The sequence below is a fragment of the Mastigoproctus giganteus genome, chromosome 4 (assembly GCF_048544385.1).
Source record: "Mastigoproctus giganteus isolate SK-2022 chromosome 4, ASM4854438v1, whole genome shotgun sequence".
NCBI lineage: Eukaryota > Metazoa > Arthropoda > Arachnida > Uropygi > Thelyphonidae > Mastigoproctus > Mastigoproctus giganteus.
The window spans coordinates 106,312,802-106,331,983 of NC_143578.1; the positions used below are offsets into that span (position 1 = coordinate 106,312,802).

General features: G+C 37.1%; 1 protein-coding gene across 2 annotated transcripts in view; it reads right to left on the minus strand.

Annotated features, from left to right (window-relative positions):
• Positions 1-19,182, minus strand: part of LOC150086970 (putative rRNA-processing protein EBP2) — a 169,098-nt gene that overhangs the window by 49,187 nt on the left and 100,729 nt on the right. For both annotated transcript variants that reach the window (XM_090371714.1, XM_090371713.1), the window contains exons 7-8: positions 17,120-17,201; positions 3,334-3,484 (exon numbers count right to left, since the gene is read on the minus strand). In XM_090371714.1, coding sequence (XP_090227840.1) covers positions 3,334-3,484; positions 17,120-17,201 — 233 coding nt within the window. The remainder of the gene's footprint in view (positions 1-3,333; positions 3,485-17,119; positions 17,202-19,182) is intronic.

The window sequence follows — 19,182 nt, forward strand, 5'->3', positions numbered from 1 at the left end:
TCAGTGATCACTGAATTACGACTACCCCATCTGTAATGGACTATGCCACATAGCTCGCAGTATAGAAAGTCAAACAGCTTCCAATGCTACAGCAGGTGGAAATTTGCATTTGGTTGTGAAAGTCAAAGTGATAAAGTAGCAGTTATGGGACACAGTAAAGATATCACAGAGTTGCAAAGGAGTTGATTGTGAAAACGTGTGTGTCAGGTTCTTCCATAAAGGAAATGGCATGTTTTGTCAGGTGCACATGGCCCACTGTGGTTAAGGTGGGCAAAGAATCATCGAACAGATCAAACCATCTCCTGCTGATAGGACTAAAGGATTATGCAAAGGATGTTTGTGGTTAGCGAAGGACATTATTGTACAGACTCAATGGTAGGTGACAACTGACATTGCAATACAATATGGGAAATGCAAGAACAATATCCCAAATGATGAGTGCCACACACTCAGACAACCCAAAAGTCACCCTCTCCTCCCTACAGATCATCATCAACAGCAAATGCTGTGGTGTCATGCTGGTTGGACACTGGAGAACTCTGGAAACGAGTGTGCTGGTCAGATGACTACAAATACAGATGGACCCCTTTGTGTGTAGTGCAAGCAACAGGAGTTCATGGACTCATCATGCATGGTGCCCATTATCCAGGCAGTGGTTGCTTAATAGGGGATGTTTTTCTGGCAAAAACTATACCCCTGGTGTGCATGGGCCAACATTTCACCGGTGAGGTCTACTGGCAGCTCTTAGGAAGCCATATGACCAATGCCATGTTGCATTTTTCCAGGACAGAAATGGGATCTTCCAAGATTATAATGAGTCATGTCACCAGGCCCACACTGCCCGATGAACACAGTGAAGATATCACCCACCTTGATTGGCCTCAAAATTCACTTGAATTCAATCCAACTGAATGCCTGTGGGATGTTTTGGGAAAGGAGTCATATGGATACGCAACCGTCAGCTATTCCAACACTGTGTCACCTTATAGGCAGCTTCCATAGTTGTCTGAAGATGTCCATAGGGATCTTCACCATGGCTGAAGATCCCTATGGACATCTTCAGACAACTAGTGGAATCAATGCCTAGGTGAATAGTGGCTGTTACCCATGCTAACAGTGGAATATTTTTCACTCTACTTGAACTCTGTCTATTCATTTTTCACTCTGTCAATTCAGCATCATGCAAATCCACGTGTCAGATACCTTTTCAAACAGTACACATCAGACACATAAAAACGTGCTTTCCATGACTGGAGATTGGAAGATTATTTGATAGAGCAAATTAGTAGAATGTGTTCAAATTAATGAAAATGTATGGATATACAATTTCTTTTTGCTAAGCAAGTTATCTAGAATGAAAATACATATAATCTAATAATAAAAGGACAATTAACAAAAATGTAAACATATACAATTTAAGCATCTACAAAAAAATGAGTCAGTCACAGTTTTCACACTTGTAAATAGAATTGGTAGTTAACAAGTTAACTACCAACTTTTCCAGACTACCTTGGCCACTCTGGAAAGCACTTACATGACTTCAGTGATCTAATCTGTTTCTTCCCAAAATTTTTGTCCCTTTGTTCTAGTTTTACCAGCCAATGTGAATATACTTCCCTCACTTATTCTGCTTATTTTTCTAAGGGAATGAACACCCCAATCAGGTCATCCCTGAGGTGTCTACTATTCAGGTTCTGCAGTCCGCATCTTCTAAGATGTCCCTCATATTTAGCACTTCCAGATCTAAATGCAATATTCCAAATGTGGTCTAATCACTTTGAAAGGAGGATTAATAATATTGTCCCAGCTATAAAAGTCCCACAGGTGACTGATAACACATCCTGAGCCTTTATCTTGTATTATAACCACTAAATTTTCTTATGTTTAATTCTATATCCCCTATTCTGTTAGTCACTCCCAGATTTCTTTCCCTCAAATGGGAATTCTTAAACTTCACTTGCCATATTTCAGGCCACTACATGCAATTATCAAAATCATTCCGAATCAACATAGTCTGGCTCTGATTATTTGCCATTACCACCCTCTCTTTCCCATGACTCAGCCAACTATTAATCCACTTAAAAAAAATTCTCCTCATAATCCCACAATGCTCCATTTTGTACAGCAGCCTCTCATGGTAGAGTGAATCAGAAGCTTTACTACATACAGGTATAATATTAAAACTTTTCCTGCATCTAAATGCTTTGCATTTTGAAATAATTTCAATAAATCTTAATATTAATACCCTTGGCAAAATTTTCAAATTTATATTTTATGTATGTGCACAAAAATAGCAAATTATGACATTTCATAATTAAAATAAAAGTGTGAAAATATTAGAGGTCACAAAAGTCTCAATGGATGAAGGAATAGGCAGCGTTATGCAGGAAAAAAGGGTGCATGCATGCTATTTGTATAAACACAAAACAGATACAAGTGTGCACTGGATACTGCATGTAGTCAGTACACAAAGTGAATATGATATGATATAGTATTTCTTTATGGTTTGTTCCCAATGTAAACAATTGGCAGTTGGCATATCTCATATGCCAGGAAAACCCTTAACTTAGCTATGGTGAGTACATTCTCCTGGCATTTTTTACATCAGGAATAAACTGAAAAGAAATGACTACAGTGATGCATATGTCTTATGATAAAAGCAGATCCAACCACAGTAACAAGCAAAATCAACATGGTATTGCAAATGTAAGATTACACTTTGTTGGCAAAACTCTTTTTACCAAAACAACAATATCGGTTTGACAGGGTTTCAGTAGAAGCACTGTTCAAAGTGCTGCTCAAGATTCCCCCTATAAAAATAGTTTGTGCAAAATAAGGAAACCCAAGGAGCCTGACACTTTTGTTTATTACTGCCAGATAATGTCGTCGATGGTGCCACATGAAATACCCACTCATCTACTAGTGACAGAGCAATGACAATTAGATATTCTACAGATAACAGTTTGAATAACACTTTGATTTCTCATGCAATAGTTTCATTACAAAATCCATATGCAGCCAAGTTAGTTTTGTGATTCTGAAGAATCACAAACATTTTATAGAATGCCCTTTAACAAATATTCAAAACAAAGAAAAATAATGCAAGTGACACTTCAAACAATTGCACTGAAGTTTGATATTACAAAATACCTGCATTTTCATTGCTGGCATTGACCATTCAGGACTAGGTAAAGATTTTGGTATATGCTGCACATAATTCAAAGTACTAATAAAATATAAAAAGTTTCTTGCTTCTTTCAAATGTTATTTCACAAAATGTTTAATATTCAATTATTACCTATGGAATGATTCATTTCATTATTTATTACTTACCTTTACTTTTCTCCCAGAAAAATTCTTTCTGTTTTTAACACTTTTCATACCAGGAAGCACAGCTGAACTGTCTGCTGTATTGTACTTAGACCGTTTCTTTTTACCACCATACCCATATCTGGAGTTTTTGTACTCTTCTTTTTTCAAGGCTCTAACCAGATTAAAAAAAAATGAATGATAATGAAGCTCGCATTACTTAATATTTGTAATTATTCTTTTTCTTGGTTGAAAACTGATATAGATCTTAAATGAAAAATCACCCTGTGTATAGATGTCGGAAATTCAAAATCAGTGTGTGTGTGTGTGCACACGTAGTATATATACCAAGTGGTTGTAATTAAAAGCAGAAGTAAGTAATGAAGAAGAAAGTTCAACACATGGGTTTATTACATTAATTCCTTTAGCCAGTGAGTTGTTAATTACCTTAGTAAGTTAAGGCTAAGAGTTGGGCAAATTCAAAAATCAGCTGGATCGATGCCAGGTCTTTTTCATTTTCTACACTTAAGGTGGTAGAAAATGAAAAAGACCTGGGAGTAATTGTGCAGTCAGATATGAAGTTTTCTGAGCAGTGCAGACAGGCTGCTAGGGCGGGTCATGGGGTTTTGTCAATGATATATAGGAATTTTGCTAGCAGGGAAAAGGAGGTGATTGTCCCTCTGTATAAGGCAATGGTCAGGCCACGCCTTGAGTACTGCGTACAGGTCTGGAGGCCTCATTTTAGGAAGGATGTAGATTTGCTTGAGCGTGTACAGAGAAGGGCAACACGATTGGTGAGGGGAATGAAGGGATTCTCTTACCAAGAGAGGCTTAAGTTCTGCAAATTGCAGTGGCTGGAGACTAGGCACCTGCGCGGTGATCTGATTGAGGTCTATAAGGCCTTGAATGGGTTGAGCACGCTGAATTCTGATGGGATCCTTCCACTTGTTTAGATTACCAACCTACGGGGACATAAGTTCAAATTAAGAAAGGACAGATGTAGAATAGATGTGCGGAAATTTGCCTTTAGCCAGCGGGTGGTTAATTGCTGGAACAAACTTCCATCTGTCGTTGTGGAAGTTGATAGGTTAAATAAATTTAAGGAGGAACTGGACAGGCATTTGGAGGGAATGGTGTGATTTTTTTTTTTTTTTTTTTTTTGGCTGATGCTGCATAAGCTCCTACACTTGCTTTCTTGCATCATGTGCCACCACTACTACTACTATGATAGAAGTGACAAGATGTAAAAATTTTGGGAATTTGAAAACATATCACTTTAATTTAGGAGTCTTATTAAACATAAACCATTTCATATTAATAATATATTATTCTTAATCATTTTGTTTCCTGTAAATACTTCATTCACTTCAGTGTGACATCATTTGTTTCCATTAAAACTTTTCTTCTGTTTCAAGATTTCTCAAATCCCATCTCAAGAATTTTTCTAAAAGTTTCTCTTTGCTAATTAATCTTTTATTTTAAGGCTTGGATTAATTTAGGTATAGTTAGTACTTTTTTTTTTTTTTGTTTTATCATAAATATAAAAATCCTTGGTTAATAACCTTATGATTCAAGGTTATTATTATATTAATACCACTCTTATACTGTGTGAAATTAATAATATAGTTTATTACACTGTTCACCTACATTACTATACAAAGGGTACTAGGAAAGTTTTGCAATACAGCTCTGTTTATTTAATTTTTTCAAAGTAATTTCCTCTACATTCAATACACCTCTCCATCCTCCGAAACCAATCTTTAAACCAGTTCTGCCAAGTTTCACTAGGGAGTAAAGCACACTCGTTGTCCCAAGCCCGTAGAAGGTCCTCATCACTGGAAAACCGCCTCCCTTTTAGCTTCATTTTCACATGCGGGAACAGTGCAAAGTCGCAGGGAGCAAGGTCTGGACTGTAGGGAGGGCGCTCGAGAAGTTTCAGTCCTGTCGTGGTCAAATATTCGGTGCAGGCTTTGGCGCGGTGAGCTGCAGCATTATCGTGATGGAGGTACCAGGTGTCCATTCTTGACTTTGGCCGCAGGTTCTTCATAGATCCAATGACTTTAGGCAGGCATTGTTCAGTATACCACTTAGCTGTGACTGTCTTCTGCATGTCCAAAACGACACGTTCCACAATTCCACTCGATTTGAAAAATACAGCTATCATTTTCTTCATTACAGATCGGGATTTTCTGACAATTACAGGTGTGTTGTCATCATCAAAGACCCAAACTTGGTTTTGAGCCTTGGTCGGCAGATCGTAATAGTACAGCCAAGTCTCGTCACCTGTCACGATGTTGTTCACATACCGAGATTTTCCCTTATCAAACTTTTTTAACATCTCCCGGCACCAAGTCACACGTCGTGTCATCTGCTCTTCAGTCAGTTGATGCGGCACCCAGAGAGAACAAAGTTTCTTCACGTGCAAATGATCTTGCAGAATCGAACGAATTGCTGGTGCATTTAGGCCCAAAGTATCCTCTATCTGTTGGTAGGTCACTCGCCTGTTTTCGTCAAGCATTTTCCTCACAGCAGTAACGTTTTCCTCCGTAACTGACGTTCGTGGCCTTCCCGGCCTCTCAGAATCCTCCAGAGTGAAATTTCCCCTTTGGAATTCTCTATACCACCTGAATATCGTACGATGTGGACAATCATCATCTAGTGCAAGAGTCATTTCTTCTAAGCACTGGTCTATGGTTAAACCACGCACGAAATTATACCGCAAAACTGTCCTTATCTCATTTCGTGACCACGATGCCATCGCAAGCACTTTACACTCTCACTACTAATGAATAACTGAGCCCATCGACTTGGCGCGGCGGCTACTATGCACGTATGAACATGTCTCAACATGCAGCAACAAGCAGCTTCCTGTGATTCATTGTTGCGTCATATTGCAAAACTTTCCTAGTACCCTTTGTACATTAAAGTAATGTTTCAGGTATTTTATCGATGCCCATCATCAGACAATGCTGTTGGGGAAACAGAAAATAGAAAAGGTTACAAATTTTGAATATTACAGTTACAATTACTAAATTTTTACAATTAGCAAATTATGATTCTAAAGTATTAAGTTTTGAATTGAATGAGCAATGGGTGGAGTGCTGGGGGTTTCAAGGACTAGTGGGAGTCATGAAACAAATAAATACATGGGCTGTGTTAGGAGAAATTAAGAATAAGAATAGGTGCTTGTATACTTGCATGTATACTCCTAGCATTGGTGTACATAAAGTATACATGCACCTATTCACTTTAAATTTGATAAATTTGAAGTGCTGATCAAGATATCAAAGGCAGATATTGATGAGATATCATAGGCATGGTGTCACACAGATATAAGGAATGCAGAATTGGAATTTGGGGAGTGCAATAGGCACAGAAAGAACAGACGGGATAGGAAGGGAGAAGGGGTTATACTGTTAATTCGGAAACATAAAATCTAAGGAAATGCATCCAGTTGACATCGATGGACAGTGCAATGCTGAGTAAGTTTGGTGTGATATAAGCACTGGGAAAGCAACAATGAGAGCAGGAGTGTATTACAATAGGCCTAATGACTCTAATGAATATGACAAACAGTTGTACAGAGAAATAGACTGGCCAGTAAATCAGATTGTTTATAATGGGGAAATTCCTCAACTGTTGAGGAAGAAGGCAAAAGCCTTTGAAAGCTTCAGTTATTTTAGCGCTTTTAATCTAGTATATTTTATTGTATTTTAATTCAGTATTTTATTATCATTTTATTTGTACATTCACTGTAAACTACATTTGTTTTATCCTATCTTAATTCAGTATTTTATTATCAGTAACATTTTATTTGTATAGTCACACTTATTTTGTTTTGTTTGATCTACTGTAAATTTATTGTAAATTTAAATATAAAGCTTTTTAAGATTTTGGTTTTTGTTTTTACTTCAATGGTTGGTGAGAAACACTAAAAATCATAGTATGAATATACCCAACCCCAGAGGCCTATTTGAAGAACTGTGTATAACGTTTTCTTTGTCCTCTTCAACATTATTGTAATTGTGGAAAAATAAACATGTTTACATATCAACACTGGTAAAGAACAGGGGAAAAAAAATTTTTAAAAAGTGCGAGGTTACAAATATCAATATAGCACTGCTTCCAGTGGCGGATCCAGAAAAAACATGACAGGAGGGGTACCACTTGTGACGGGGGGGGGGACACCATTTTGTGCACTAGAATGTTGATCACATTAGCATCACTGTTGCCAACTGTAGTCAGTAGAAAATAGCTGAGCCACAATCCAAAAATAGATAAAATCCTATGTTAAAAATGAAAAAAAAAAAAAAAAAAAACCTTTAAAGGGAATTTAAACGATTGGTGTATGTTTTCAGAAAAATGATAGGGGGCATGTGCCCCGAAGCCCCTATCCTGAATCCACCACTGATTGGTTCACTACACAAAGAAGTGCTGGATTTTCAATAGACGGTCCGATCTTGAAAGCTCAAGTGGAGAAAATTTGCTAAACAATTTTTGTATCTAACAACAGTTAAAAACCAACATAACATCGTTTATGCAAATATTAGTGGAGAATCTCTATCTGCAAATCCAATAATCGCAAATTAATGGATTGAACCTGTTTGGGCAGAAATCTGGAAAGATTTCAAGGGCAAAGACATCTACAATGCTGACAAAACAGGAAATAGTGTTTATTATTAATTAGTATTGTTTTTAATTACGGAGAAATAAATTGTTTAGTACAGACAAATTGTGTTTAATATAAAGTGTATTGTAGTTTATACAAGCATATCAATACAAATAATATGTAGGTATATATTAATATTATTTCTCTCTCTCTCTCTCTCTCTCTCTCTAATATTTCTTTTGTCTTTTGAGTCTATCTTTTTATCAAGTTATTAAAAAAATAGGAAGTAGATTTAACTCATCACTGAAAGCAGGAAACATAACAAGGAAATTTTGTCAGCCCCTTGATGTTTGTTATTAGCATTAGCAAAGGCATTTGATGTAAGAAAGCAAGCTTATGCAGCATCAGCCAAAAAAAAATTAAAAAAACCATTTCCACTTCACCCCCTCTGTTCATTCGAAATACCTGTCCAGCTGAGCCTTAAACTCATTTAGGCTATCAACTTCCACGACAAGGGATGGAAGTCTGTTCCACCAACCAACCACCCGCTGGCTAAAGGCAAATTTCCGCACATCTATCCTAGATCTGTCTTTCCTCAATTTGAATTTATGCCCTCTCAGGTGATTATTCTGAGCAAGAGAAAGAATCCCATCAGAATTGAGCATGCTCAAACCATTCAAGGCTTTATACACCTCTAACAGATCACCTCGTCGGTGCCTAGTCTCCAGACACTGTAATTTGCAAAACTGAAGCCTTTCTTCGTAAGAGCACCCCCTTTGTTCCATTCACTAATCTTGTTGCCCTTCTCTGTACTCGTTCCAGCAGCTCTACATCCTTCTTGAAACGAGGCTTCCAGGCCTGTATACAGTACTCTAGGCATGGCCTGATCATTGCCTTATACAAGGGAATAATCACCTCGTTATCCCTGCTAAAAAAATTTCTAATAATAATAATAAACCAAGAAAACTTGTAATATGAAAACATACTTAAACTTAACTTAAGTGTTTAAATTTTATTCTTTACTTTATTTATACTTTATTGTACAATAAGTAAGTTAAAAGTTTCCATTAAAATTGTTTTCATTGTTACTTTATTTTTCAAGTCAAAAAAACAAAACACTTTTGACCTCTCATTTTACATTTTTATTAATGAATTATTATTCACAATATAAATATAAAAACCTATGTAGTATTTGTATTTATATGCAATATATATATATATTAAAGGGGCCTTGAATTTAAATATAGCTGGGGGCCTATTTCATCCTTAATCCGGCAGTGGCTTCATATATCATTTATTAATCATTAAGGTGGCAGTATGCAACTTTAATGGTTCTATTCACTCTGTCACCATTCCTGCAAAATTGCTAGTTATATCCCATCAACATGTTAGAGAGGCAACAAGGAGTAATTAAGAGCAGTGATTATCCAAGCATTAAGAAGACGCAAATAAGAGAACCACTAGGTGACAGTGATCACAGTGTATTGATATGGGATTTACTTAAAGATGTGACTAATATCAATGGTTAGGAGAGGGGTTTTTGTAAAGGTGAATACAGTGGTTTCAGACAGTTTTTAAATTCCATACAGTGGGACCAACTGATGATGTTACCATCAGCAAATTCTAAATGGGAAATGTTCAAGGAATTAATCACTAACACTATCTGGCTTTTCATACCATATTAAGAAATACGCTTCAAGGTGTAGGCCTAAATGGATGTCAGATGAACTGATGAAACTCGTGACAGAGCAGAAAAGTGCATGGGATGCATATAAATTATAGAGTGACACAGAATCCTATGGTAGATATAAACTAGTCTGTAATCAAATTACGAAGGAGGTTAGGCAAGTGAAGACAAATTATGAAAAATCTTTGGCAAAGGATGCAAAGAAAAACAGCAAAGACTTCTTTACTTATGTAAACTCTAGAAGGAAGAGGATGAATCTGATCGGTCCACTTGATATCAATGGTCTGACTGTCGATGATCCTGTTCAGGTTGCTGAAAATTTGAATGAGTATTTTGCATCTACGTTCACACATGAGGAATTCTGTAGGGAAATGCAGGCCAGAAGTTTATCAAATTCTAACAGGGAGATAAATGATTTTGTAATAACTGAGAGCAAAGTGTTGGAGAAATTGTTGAAGTTCAAATAAGAAAGGCACCTGAGGTAGATGGGATCTATCCAGTTATATTAAAGTAGGTGGCAAAGGAAGAAAGCAAAGCCTTATCCAAAATTATGAGAGCATCCTTGGACTCAGGGGGAGTTCCCCACTGACTGGAAATTCACAAAGGGTTACATGAGTAATTACAGATCTGTTAGTTTAACTTCTGTTCTAGGGAAAATAATGGAGTCACTAGTAAAAGAAGTAATGCAGGGTCATCAAGACAAGGCTGCAATTATACTTCAAACACAGCACAAGTTTGTTAAGGGGAAATCGTGTTCAACCAATTTGATTGGTTCCTATGATGTGGTCACAAAGGAACTGGATGCAAAAATAATTTTGATACCAAACTTGGATTTCAGGAAAGCTTTTGATTGTTGCACATGGAAGACTGCTGTACAAATTGGAGCAGTATGGCATTAAGGGCCCTTGCTGCTATGGATAAAGGAGTAGTTAAGTGGGAGAAGACAGAGAGTTGTAATCAATGGACATTGCTCTTTGTGGATTAATGTTATTAGTGGAATCCCCCAGAGTTCTGTTTTATTCTTTTCTATATTTATCAATGATATTGATGAAGGTATATCGAAGGCCTAACGTTCACATTAACAAAGGATGTGAAAGTTGGCAGGATTTTAATGACAGTAATAACAGTATGCTACTGCACAGCATCTAGAAAAGTTGGATAGATGGGCTGAGGGGTAGCAACTGAAGTTTAACATTGACAAATGCAAAGTGCTGCATATGGGTAGCAGTAACCCAGAGCAACGTACCAAGTGTGTAGTACTACACACTTGGATAGTGTAGAATGAAAAAGATCTGGGGTTAATTGTGCAAGTCTGATTTGAAGTGCAGACTGGCTGCCATGTCAGCCCAATGGGTCTTGTCAACTATATACAGGAACTTTGATTGTAGGGAGAAGGAGGTGATTATCCATATAAAGCAATGGTCAGGCCAAACCTTCAAGTACTGAATACATGTCTGGAGTCCTCATTTAGGAAAGATGTAGAGCTGCTGGAATGAGTACAGAGATGGGCAATAAAGGTGGTGAGGGGAACAAAGGGAGCTCTTTCCAAGGGAAAGCTTAAGTTCTGCTCTTTTCAAGAAAGGCTTAAGTGTAGCATCTGGAGACTAGGCACCTGCAAGGTGATCTGATTGACATGTATAAGGCCTTGAATGGTTTAAGCAAGTTCAATGTTGATGTGATTCTTCCTCTTGCCATAGATGTGTGGAAATTTGTCGTTAGCCAGCTGAATGCAAATTGCAGTTGATTGCTGTAACATTGTGGAAGTTCTTCTCTTATCTTATCTACCTTTACAGATTAGGCGATCTGCCTGTTTTGACCTCAAAGAGGTCTGCTCAACTCTTCTTCAGTCTTCCTCTGTCTCTTTTTCCTTTTGCTCTATATGTGTAGTAAGCTAATTTAGGGAATCTATTATCTTCCATTCTTTCTACATGTTCTTTCCATCTTTATCAATATTCTTTAATTTTTTCATTAGTTGAGGAAATTTTTAATTGCTTTCTAATATTTACGTTTGGTATTTTATCTAATTTAGTACATCCTTTAACATATCTTAAAAATTTCACTTCTGCAGCTTGTATTCTATTAATGTCTCTTTGTTTCAGTATCATGGTTCAGAACCATAAAGAAGTGCTGGTATTGCCATTACTTTGTAAAATTTCAATCGTGTTTCTTTCCTTGTTTTCTTAGCCAGAGTTCTTTTTATTGTTCCACATATATTTTGAAATTTTGCCAATTTCTGGTTCAAATCTTTGACCTCATATGTTATATCACATCCTAGATATTTAAAATGTTTTACTAGTTCTAATATTTTATTGTCTATAACTATTTTTGTTCTAACTGTATTTTTTCCCTTAAAAGCCATTGTTCTAATTTTCATTGTTGATATTTTAACTTTATATTCTTCTGTTATTTGGTTTAATTTAAATACTGCTCTTTGTAAATTATCTTCACTATCTTGAATAATTACTTGATCATCTGCAAATAACAGTGTATTAATCCTATTCTTTGTATTTAAATATATACCTGTAATAATTTCCTCTTTCCACTTACATATCATATCCTTGATATATATATTAAACAATGATGGTGACAAGCTACATCCTTGTCTAACTCCTTGATTTATTATACTTTCTTCTGTTAATTTATTATCTATATCTATTACTATTTTTGTTCCTTGATATAAACTCTGTATTATTTTTGTAAGATGCTTTGGGTATCCTTTATTATCAATATGTCCCATAGTTTTGGTCTGTTTACTTGATCAAATGCTTTTTCATAATCTATAAATGCTAAATGTGTTTCTAAATTAAACTCTTTTCATTTTTCTATTATTTGTTTTAGTATAAATATATTATCTGTACATGGTCTTCCTTTTCTAAATCCTGCCTGTTCTTCTATTAATATTCTACTTCTCTCTCTCTCTCTCTCTCTCTCTCTCTCTCTCTCTCTCTCTCTCTCTCTCTCTCTCTCACACACACACACACACAGGGCAACTCAGAAATTTTTTTTGGCTGGTGCAGCATAAGCCTCATGCTTCCTTGCACCATATGGATAATAATAATAATTTCATCAGGGATGATTTTAATTATATTATATATTATTATTTTGCTATACATTTTATATACTGTATTTAGTACAGGTCACTGTTGAAAAAAAGCTGTGAATTAGGGTTGAATTTGAAAGTGTCTGTAATTCTGCCCAGACACGATAGGAGGGAGTATATGATGAGAGCCTTGTTGATCAATTCGGCCCTGGAAAGACTGTGCAAGGCTCAAGGGGTAGAATTTTTTTCTACCTGGTTCTGTACTTGTTAACAGAGAGACTGCTTCTACAGGGATGGGATACACTTAAACAGAAAGGGTGCAAGAATATTTGCTGATGCTATCGAGGCAGTGTTAGGTGGGTCGGAAAACTGCTAGCTCGGGGGGGGGGATACAAGGACTAATAGATTAACAGTAGCCACTGGCAGAGGTGAAAGTGATTCTTGCACTGCTTCTATTGGAATGAGCGAAGCCTGGAAAACAAGATGTAGGATGTTTCAGTGACTGCTGGGAGTCATAGCGGTACAAGTAAACACATGGGTTGTGTTAGGGTAGCTAAGAATAGGAACAGGTTCTTGTATACTTGCGTGTACACCGATGCTAGGAGTTTGGTAAATAAACTTGATGAATTTGAGGTATAGCTCAAAGCATCAAAGGTGGATATTGTTGGGATATCAGAAACGTGGTGTCACACAGATATAAGGAATGCAGGACTGAAATTTGGAGAGTACAATTTCTACAGAAAGGATAGACAGGACAGGAAGGGAGAAGGGATTAAACTATTAGTTAAGAAATACATAAAATCCAAGGAAGTAAAGCCAGTTGACATTGCTGGACAGTGCAGTGTCGAGTCAGTTTGGTGTGACATAAGCATTGGGAGATCAAAATTGAGAGTAGGAGTGTGCTATAGGCCTAATGACTCTGATGAGTATAATAAGAAAATGTACAGGGACATAGAGTGGCCAGTAAATCAGAGAGTCTTATAATGGAGAATTTTAATTTCCCATATAGTGACTGGAATTTGTGAGCTGGTGACTCACACACTAGCAAGGCTTTTGTGGATTTATTGGATGATTATTTTCTACATCAGCATGTTCAGGAGGCAACTAGAGGGAGTAATATACTTGATTTGATTATCAGTAGTGAATCTGCAGATAAAGGAACCACTAGGTGACAGTGATCACAGTATTCTCAAGTGGGATTTACTCAAAGAGATAAATACCATCAGGGGTTAAGGGAAGGGTTACTGCTTTCATAAAGGCAACTACGATGGTCTGAGACAGCATTTAAATTCTATACAGTGGGCCAACTGATGATGTTACCAACAGCAAATTCAAAATGGGAAGCACATTCAAATAACTTATCATGGATGCTACTAGGCTTTACATACCAACTAAGAAATATTGTTCAAGGTTTAGGCCTAAATGGATGTCAGATAAACTAATGAGGCACATGGCAGAGAAGAAAAATGCATGGGATACATATAAATTAACACGTGACACAGAAGCCTATGATAAATATAAGCTGGTCTGGAACCAAGTCACAAAGGAGGTTAGGCAGGAAAAGGCAGATGAGAAATCTTTGGCAAAGGATGCAAAGAAAAACAGAAAAGAGTTCTTTACCTATGTAAACTCTAGAAGGAAGGCGATGAATCAGATCGGTCCACTTGATATTGATTGTTCAACTGTTGATGATCCTGCTCAGGTAGCTGACAAACTAAATGAATATTTTGCATCGACATGTGTCGATGCAAAATATTCACACATGTGGAGTTATTCGAGGGGAATGCCAGAGGTGTATTCAACTCTGGCAGTAAGCTAGATAATCTTTAATAACTGAGAGTAAAGTGGAGGAGAAATTGTTGAAGATAAACACAAGAAAGGCACCTGGGGTGGATGGGATCTATCCAGTTATATTAAGGGAGGCAGCAAAGGAAGTAAGCAAACCCTTAGCCATAATTATGAGAGCTTCCTTGGACTCAGGGGAGGTACCCATAGACTGGAGATGTGCAAATGTGACCCCAATTCACAAAGGAGGATCAAAGGCTGACACAAGTAATTATAGACCTGTGAGTTTAACTTCTGTTCCAGGAAAATTAATGGAGGCACTGGTTAAAGAAGAACTGCAGGATCATCTAGACAAGACTTCAGTTATAGCTCGGACACAGCATGGTTTTGTTAAGGGGAAGTCTTGCCTGACCAATTTGATTGGATACTATATTAGTGGAGTCCCTCAGGATTCAGTGTTGGGTCCATTATTGTTTTCTGTATTTATAAATAATATTGATGATTGTATATCAAGCTTAATGTCCCAGTTTCCAGACGATAGAAAGGTTGGCAGAGTTGTTAAGGCCACTACTGATGCTATGCTGCTGCAACAGGATCTGGAAAGGTTGAACAGATGGGCTGAGAGGTGGCAAATGAAGTTTAACATTGACAAATGTAAAGTACTACATATGGGAAACAGCAACCCCAGAGGAACGTATCAACTCTGTGGTACTACAGTGACAGTGATAGAGAATGAAAAGGACCTGGGGGTAATTGTGCAGGCAGATATGAAGTTCTCTGAGCATTGCAGACGGGCTGCAAGAGTATTTCATGGTGTCTTGTCAATGATATACAGGAATTTTTCTAGCAGGGATAAGGAGGTGATTATTCCCTTGCATAAGGAAATGGTCAGGCCACACCTTGAGTACTGTATACAGGTCTGGAGGCCTCATTTCAAGAAGGGTGTAGAGCTGCTGGAATGAGTACAGAGAAGGGCAACAAGATTAGTGAATGGAACAAAGGGTTGCTCTTGCGAAGAAACGCTTCAGTTTTGCAAATTACAGTGTCTGGAGACTAGGCATCTGCTATGTGATCTGATAGAGGTGTATAAAGCCTTGAATGGTTTGAGCATGCTCAATGCTGATGGGATTCTTCCTCTTGCTCAGAATAATCACCTGAGAGGGCATAAATTCAAATTGAGGAAAGACAGATGTAGGAGAGATGTGCGGAAATTTGCCTTTAGCCAGCAGGTAGTTGGTTGGTGGAACAGACGTCCATCCCTTGTCGTGGAAGTTGATAGCCTATGTAAGTTTAATGCTCAGCTGGACAGGTATTTCGAACGAACAGAGTGGTGAAGTGGTTATTTTTTATTTATTTATTTTTATTTTATTTTATTTATTTATTTTTTTTTTTTGGCTGGTGCTGCATAAGCTTGCTTTCTTGTATCAAATGCCTCTACTAATGCTAATGCTAATCTGCCTTTCTTACAGAATATAGACCCTGTCACCCTCACAAGTGAATCCCCAATTAAGACTAACTGGGAATTCAACTCTGTACCGTCTATGGAACCAAAGCACCAGTTGATCCATTTCTGGGACTGAATTTGAGAGCAAGCTGCCCGACATAATATCATCCACCTGAGTCTCTGATGAGCCCCCAGATTGAATTTGCTCTGAACATCAACTCACTCCCCTCAGTGAATCATAACATCTGACAGTATGTAGACTCACTGTCATATGTTGCATAGGAAATGATAAGGAAACAGGACTTTTTTTTTGTGAATGTGGCAAAAGCCTAGCTTCCTTATATCAACTGTCCACTGTAATGCATTCTAATATTAATACTAATATTTATAGCTAACCTTAGGCTTGAAAATTTCAGGCTGGTTGGCTGAATTTTCCTACTGAAAATGTGTAACAAATTCTTTCAGGGAGAAAGAGCAATATGGCAATCATTCCTAGTAGAGTAATATCAGTTTCAGACTATGAAAATTACAAGTTTATACAAGTGGTGAAATACTACTTCGTGAAATACTACTTCATGAAGTAGTATTTCCACATTAGTCATAAGATAAGCTCTCTGGGGAGAGTAATTTATTCTGTATTTATATGAAATGATGCTTCTGTTCCATGGCTTGATATGTAAAGTGATACTATTTTAGTCTTCAGAAGTATCAAAACAGTGGCTGGTAAAATGGACCCTGTAGTCTGAGATGAGACTAGCAAAAGCAGCAGTTCAAGTAATCCAGTATGATCAATGGAAGTGAAAACTCAAATACAGCATTAATAATAAGCCTTTGAAATTAAGCTACCTTAAGTTTAAAGCCTCTAATATAAAAAAAAAAAAAAAAAAAAAAACTACCTAAAGCATGGAGTGACAAAAGCAAACACTCAATTCCATTTAAATTATTTACAGGCATTCCAGTTATATGATTTAGATGGGTAAAAAAGAAAAAAAATCTAGACTTCCTTCATCAAAAAATACTGAGATCATCTTCTTTTTTTTTTTCTTCCTCTTTTTTTTTTCTGTTATCCCTGTAGCAAAACAGCTTCGAAATTACTATTCTTAATCTTCAAGATGAATTTTAATTTTTTTAAAAGCTGTTTTAAATTTGCTTTTGGTTCTAGGTCATTTTTTACTGCACTTAAAATAAATCCTGCAACAATAAAATTAAATACACACAGTTACAATACTATATTAAATTAATTACCTTTTAGTTTTCTTGATAGGTTGTTTTCCAGATTGCTTTGAGGATGTAGTTTCATCCAAAAATTCTAAACTATCCTGCTGCCCTACATCATTAAAATATAAATATATTTGAGATTTATTGTTTGTAGGACATTATGTAGACTAAATTAGCTTTTCTAAAATAATTACACTTACTCTGCAGTCCAATTAAATTGGTGTTTGCTGATAACAGAGTAAAGCTAATAATTAGTTTAAAACATTAAAAACAAGGGGAACATTGTCAATTTTGCTTTAATCAGCTTCATTACAAAGTAATATCACTAAAATAATATAAGGAAATACAAGAAAGGTAGGCAGCAGAATTATATGCAAGTTCCTAAGAAAAGAGGTGTTGGGAAACATGATGTGGAACATTTCTTGCAACAAACTGACAAACTCATTAAAATCAAAATTTTAATTTGGATTATAGAGGTTACAGTTTGTGCCTTCACTTCAACTATCGATTTCTCTACACCTCTACCAGCAGATTTTGGCTCATTTCCTTATGGCTTTGGGATGGGCGATATCCTTGTACCTTCTGCTCAATCAACACTTGGAAGAGTATCATGTGTTCTGGCAAGGCTTTTCTCCCCATGGTGAAAAGTTAGGACAAGTGGCTGGCAATTTACCCTTTTACAAATGAGTTTTCTGCACATGAGTGGGTTTCCCATAATGAATGTGATAGTGTAGAAGAATTTACACTTTGTAGAAGAAGTTCTGAAGAATTTCTGCATGAAATTCTGAAGTTTTATAAAAAAATTGAGAACTTAAATGTTTTTAAATATTAACCTTTTCTTATTTTGACTTGATTTTCACAATATCTTGATTGCCAATCACTAGAATAAAATATTCAAAAATTAAAACCACAAAAAATTTCATTTCATCAATTTCAGAAGGGCTGTCTGCGGAGTGCTGTAGCTAAGGTGTTCAAAGAGTGGACTGGTAGGAGACAGGGCAGTAATTGCCAAGACAAAGGTGGGTGCCCATGCCTCACTGATTGTCATGGTGAATGTGGGCAGACCTGCCTTGTGAGAGCTGAGTGATGGAAAATGATGGAACATCTGACCATGGACTTTAACAAGGACAACGATCCAACGAACACTCTCCTGTAGGGGCCTCCTGGAGTAGGCATCTGGTCAAGATATGCATGCTTATGGCTACCCATCGCCAACGATGCCTAAATTTTTCATTTGAATAGCATTGTTGGACTACTGAGAACCAGAACAAAAAAGTTGCTTTTCCGATGAATCACAATTCTTGCTATACTGCGTGGAAAGCAGATGGTGGGTCCAGCAACAAACTAAAGAGACACCCCGATGTTCTGGCCCAACAGGAACAGACAAGTGGTGGCGATGTTATGTTTTTTTATGGGGGGGGGGGGAATGTTTCCTGGGAACCTCTTGGAGCCCTCATATCCCCAAGTCACACTCTAAATCCAAAAAATTACATATCCATTGTGGTTGATCAGGCACACCCTTTCCTGGTGACTTCTTCCCAGGTGGCACAGGTGTGTTCCAGCAGGATAATGAACTTTTCCACATTGCCAGTATTGTTCGAGATAGGTTCAGCGAATATGAATGTTACTTCCAGGTTCTATCTTGGCTGCTGAATCTGCTGGATATGAATCCCACAGGATTTCTCTGGGATTGCATGGATCAACATGATCTGGCATTTGGATCCTCCACCACTGACTATCACATATCTACGGGATATCATCCTGGTAACATGGTAAAACATACCTCATGCAATGTTCAGAGGCTTTACATAATACATGCCTCAGCTTGTGGCAGCAGAACCTGCTCTACAATGTCATCAACTTTTGTCCCTGGCAGACATACCCTGGTCCTATTTCACCAATCCCCTTTTCACAATATGTTACAAATCTCTCTGACAATAGAGTCACCGACAATAACTAGCTCCTGTGTGGACCAGCACATCCTGCTTTGAAGATTGCCGCTGTATTACTTGATGCAGAAAAGTGAGCCCTGCCATTGAGTTGGGCAGCTGAGAGCTTGATGGGTTCCTTGTTTTAGTTCCTTTGAGGGC